We start from the raw sequence: 2,500 nt of genomic DNA on the forward strand, positions 1-2,500 counted from the left end.
ATCTATTTAAGATTCTCCTTACACTTTTATCTAACGATGCTATCCAGGTGGGTAACTTCACTCATGACCGTATAATCTATAAAATAGAAAGTTTTCTAAAGAAATTCTTCCTTACACCACGATCTAGGTCCCAGCTGTGCTCTAACCTGGAGAACATGCACAAGCCCAATTTCACTTGGGATTGGAGCGGCTTCGACGGCATCGTAAGAGACAACGTGAGCTCCTCCTCCGCCGGCGCTGCCCTCACCTTGCTCGCTCTTTGTTACCTGCCAGGTGAGAGGTCGTGCGTGACCCTGGGTAGAGGTAGTTCATGATTGTATGTCGAAATTCTATGAGAATCCGTGTGTATAAATAGGTTTTTAAATTTCACTCTGTATTTCTTTGCTCTCTATCTATATAGGAAAATATAGTTAGAACAAATTCATCATATTTCCCTATATATCTTCTCATTCATCTTTCTCAACCTGTAAACTCATTTTAACGTGTGATTTAACGCTCTAAGGTGTCATAGCCGCCTACGTCCAGCTGGCACGAGGAACCAAGTACTCTGAGTTTCCGTTGTGGCTGGACACTTGGCTCAAGGGAAGAAAACACATTGGAATCCTCATGCTCTGGAACGCGGCTATCCATGTAAGTGAGAACAGAGGGAAAGGAATAAAAGGTTATTCTAAAATTGAAGATAAACTGATATTTTTTTCTGCTTCTTCTTCTTTTCTTAATCTTCCTGGGTTGAGTAATTTGTCTATTTTTTTCTCCCTATTTCAGATAGATCCGAAATATAAAAGTGCCTGCTGTGATTATGATATATATAAAAGCTCGTAATAAGAATACAAAAATAATGTCTTTCTTCCACAGGCGATTCTGGTTCTTAGTTACAGCATGGGGAGTGTTGGCTTGTACGACGACACCTACTCCTGGCGAGGCCCAACCTACGTCGCTTGTGGTGAGTTGTGAGGCGTATGTAGAGTGAGGGTGTATATACATACTTACGTTTCTATTTGTTCATTTATTTATTTATTTAAGTGTACTTTCATTCGTTCGCTCAGTCATTCGTTTTTTTATCTATTTATTCCTTTATCAAGTCGAAAGTCTTTGCATTTTATCTTTATATTATATCTGTTGTAGTTGTTGTTTGTATGTTGTTTTGTTCTACTTATCTAACGAAGTAAATAAACACATCATTCTTAATTGCACAATAAGAGGGTATAGAGAATCCGCGTAAACCTCTTCCTTGCCCTCCCCACCCCGCCCATCTCCAGGGGCGTTCACTCTCCTCCTCGCGGGCGTGCTGGGCGTGGCCTCCCTGCCCTCCGTGTCCGCCTCGATGACCTGGAGGGAGTTCTCCTTCGTGCAGAGCCGCGTCGGGTGGCTCGTCCTCCTCCTGGCTTCCTTCCACATCATCTTCAACTTCTGGGACGGGCTGATCAAGAATAATTTCTCCTGCTATTTTCTGCCTTCCATCGCGCAGGTACGTGGTGTTCTTCACGAAAAAGAGGGAAGGAATTGATGAAAAGATGGGAGCAGGTGGTCTCTGTTTGCTGTTGCTTTTAGCGAGGGATGTGGATAATCTTATTCAAGGCCTCGAGTTTATTCAGCGATGATTTGCAGTTTTGATTTGTTTTGTAAATATTCATGGATTTGGTCCTATTCATTTACGGTGTTGTTGTTTGCATGTTGGCTTGTTCTACATATCCAACAAAGGATTTAAACACATCTCTCCTCTACAAGAAGTGACAATTGATTAGAAACTTAAAATCAAATCCCTCTGTCACTCTTCACACGAGTTCCAAAAGTATCCATAAGATCCACCGCACTATCACAACAAGCGTAATTCTCGCCCATGACAGCACCCCACCCCATACCCTCTCCCTCCTCCTCTTTCTCTCTCTCCTCCCCAGCTGTGCATCGTGCTCCCCCTGCTGACACTGGTCCTCAAACTGCCCCTGCTGACACCCTGCGTGGACCGCTCCCTCACCAGGATTCGTCAGGGATACGAACGGGTGTCTCTCCACGGTCTCACGGGCGTGTGAGCGACGACCAAGACGGGGAATGAAATGGCGTGTATTATCTTTATTATCATTGTTATTATCATTCATATTGCAATTATTATTATTATTATTATTATCATTATTATCATTATAGTTATTAATACCATCATCTTTTTTATTGTTATTATTATCATTATTATTATTATTATCATTATTATTATTATTATTATTATTGGTATTATTATCCTTATTATTACCAGTATTATTACCATTATCATTACTATCATTATTGATTCCCCAAGAGAAGATGAAAATAAACTTGCGCCATCCTGGTTGTTCTCTATATATTTCCTATTTCTTCTATAACATTAAACTCAGTACGAAAACCTTGACCGATTGCAACGAAAAGTGATTATGTATCAAAAAGTAAATACAAAACTGACGTTTCAACTAAATATTTTGCATTAATTTGGATTACAGTAAATTTACACCCATATACCAATATATAGGAA

The 2,500-nt window shown here is 40.3% G+C and overlaps 1 protein-coding gene across 2 annotated transcripts in view; it reads left to right on the forward strand.

The window, feature by feature from the left end:
• The window catches only part of LOC113804186 (metalloreductase STEAP4), a 7,505-nt gene extending 5,187 nt beyond the window's left edge, over positions 1-2,318 (forward strand). For both annotated transcript variants that reach the window (XM_027355021.2, XM_070131992.1), the window contains exons 8-12: positions 128-273; positions 503-630; positions 856-943; positions 1,260-1,468; positions 1,899-2,318. In XM_027355021.2, coding sequence (XP_027210822.2) covers positions 128-273; positions 503-630; positions 856-943; positions 1,260-1,468; positions 1,899-2,030 — 703 coding nt within the window. In that variant the 3' untranslated portion in view covers positions 2,031-2,318. The remainder of the gene's footprint in view (positions 1-127; positions 274-502; positions 631-855; positions 944-1,259; positions 1,469-1,898) is intronic.
• Positions 2,319-2,500: the final 182 nt, after the last annotated feature.

This window comes from Penaeus vannamei, chromosome 17 (genome assembly GCF_042767895.1).
Source record: "Penaeus vannamei isolate JL-2024 chromosome 17, ASM4276789v1, whole genome shotgun sequence".
NCBI lineage: Eukaryota > Metazoa > Arthropoda > Malacostraca > Decapoda > Penaeidae > Penaeus > Penaeus vannamei.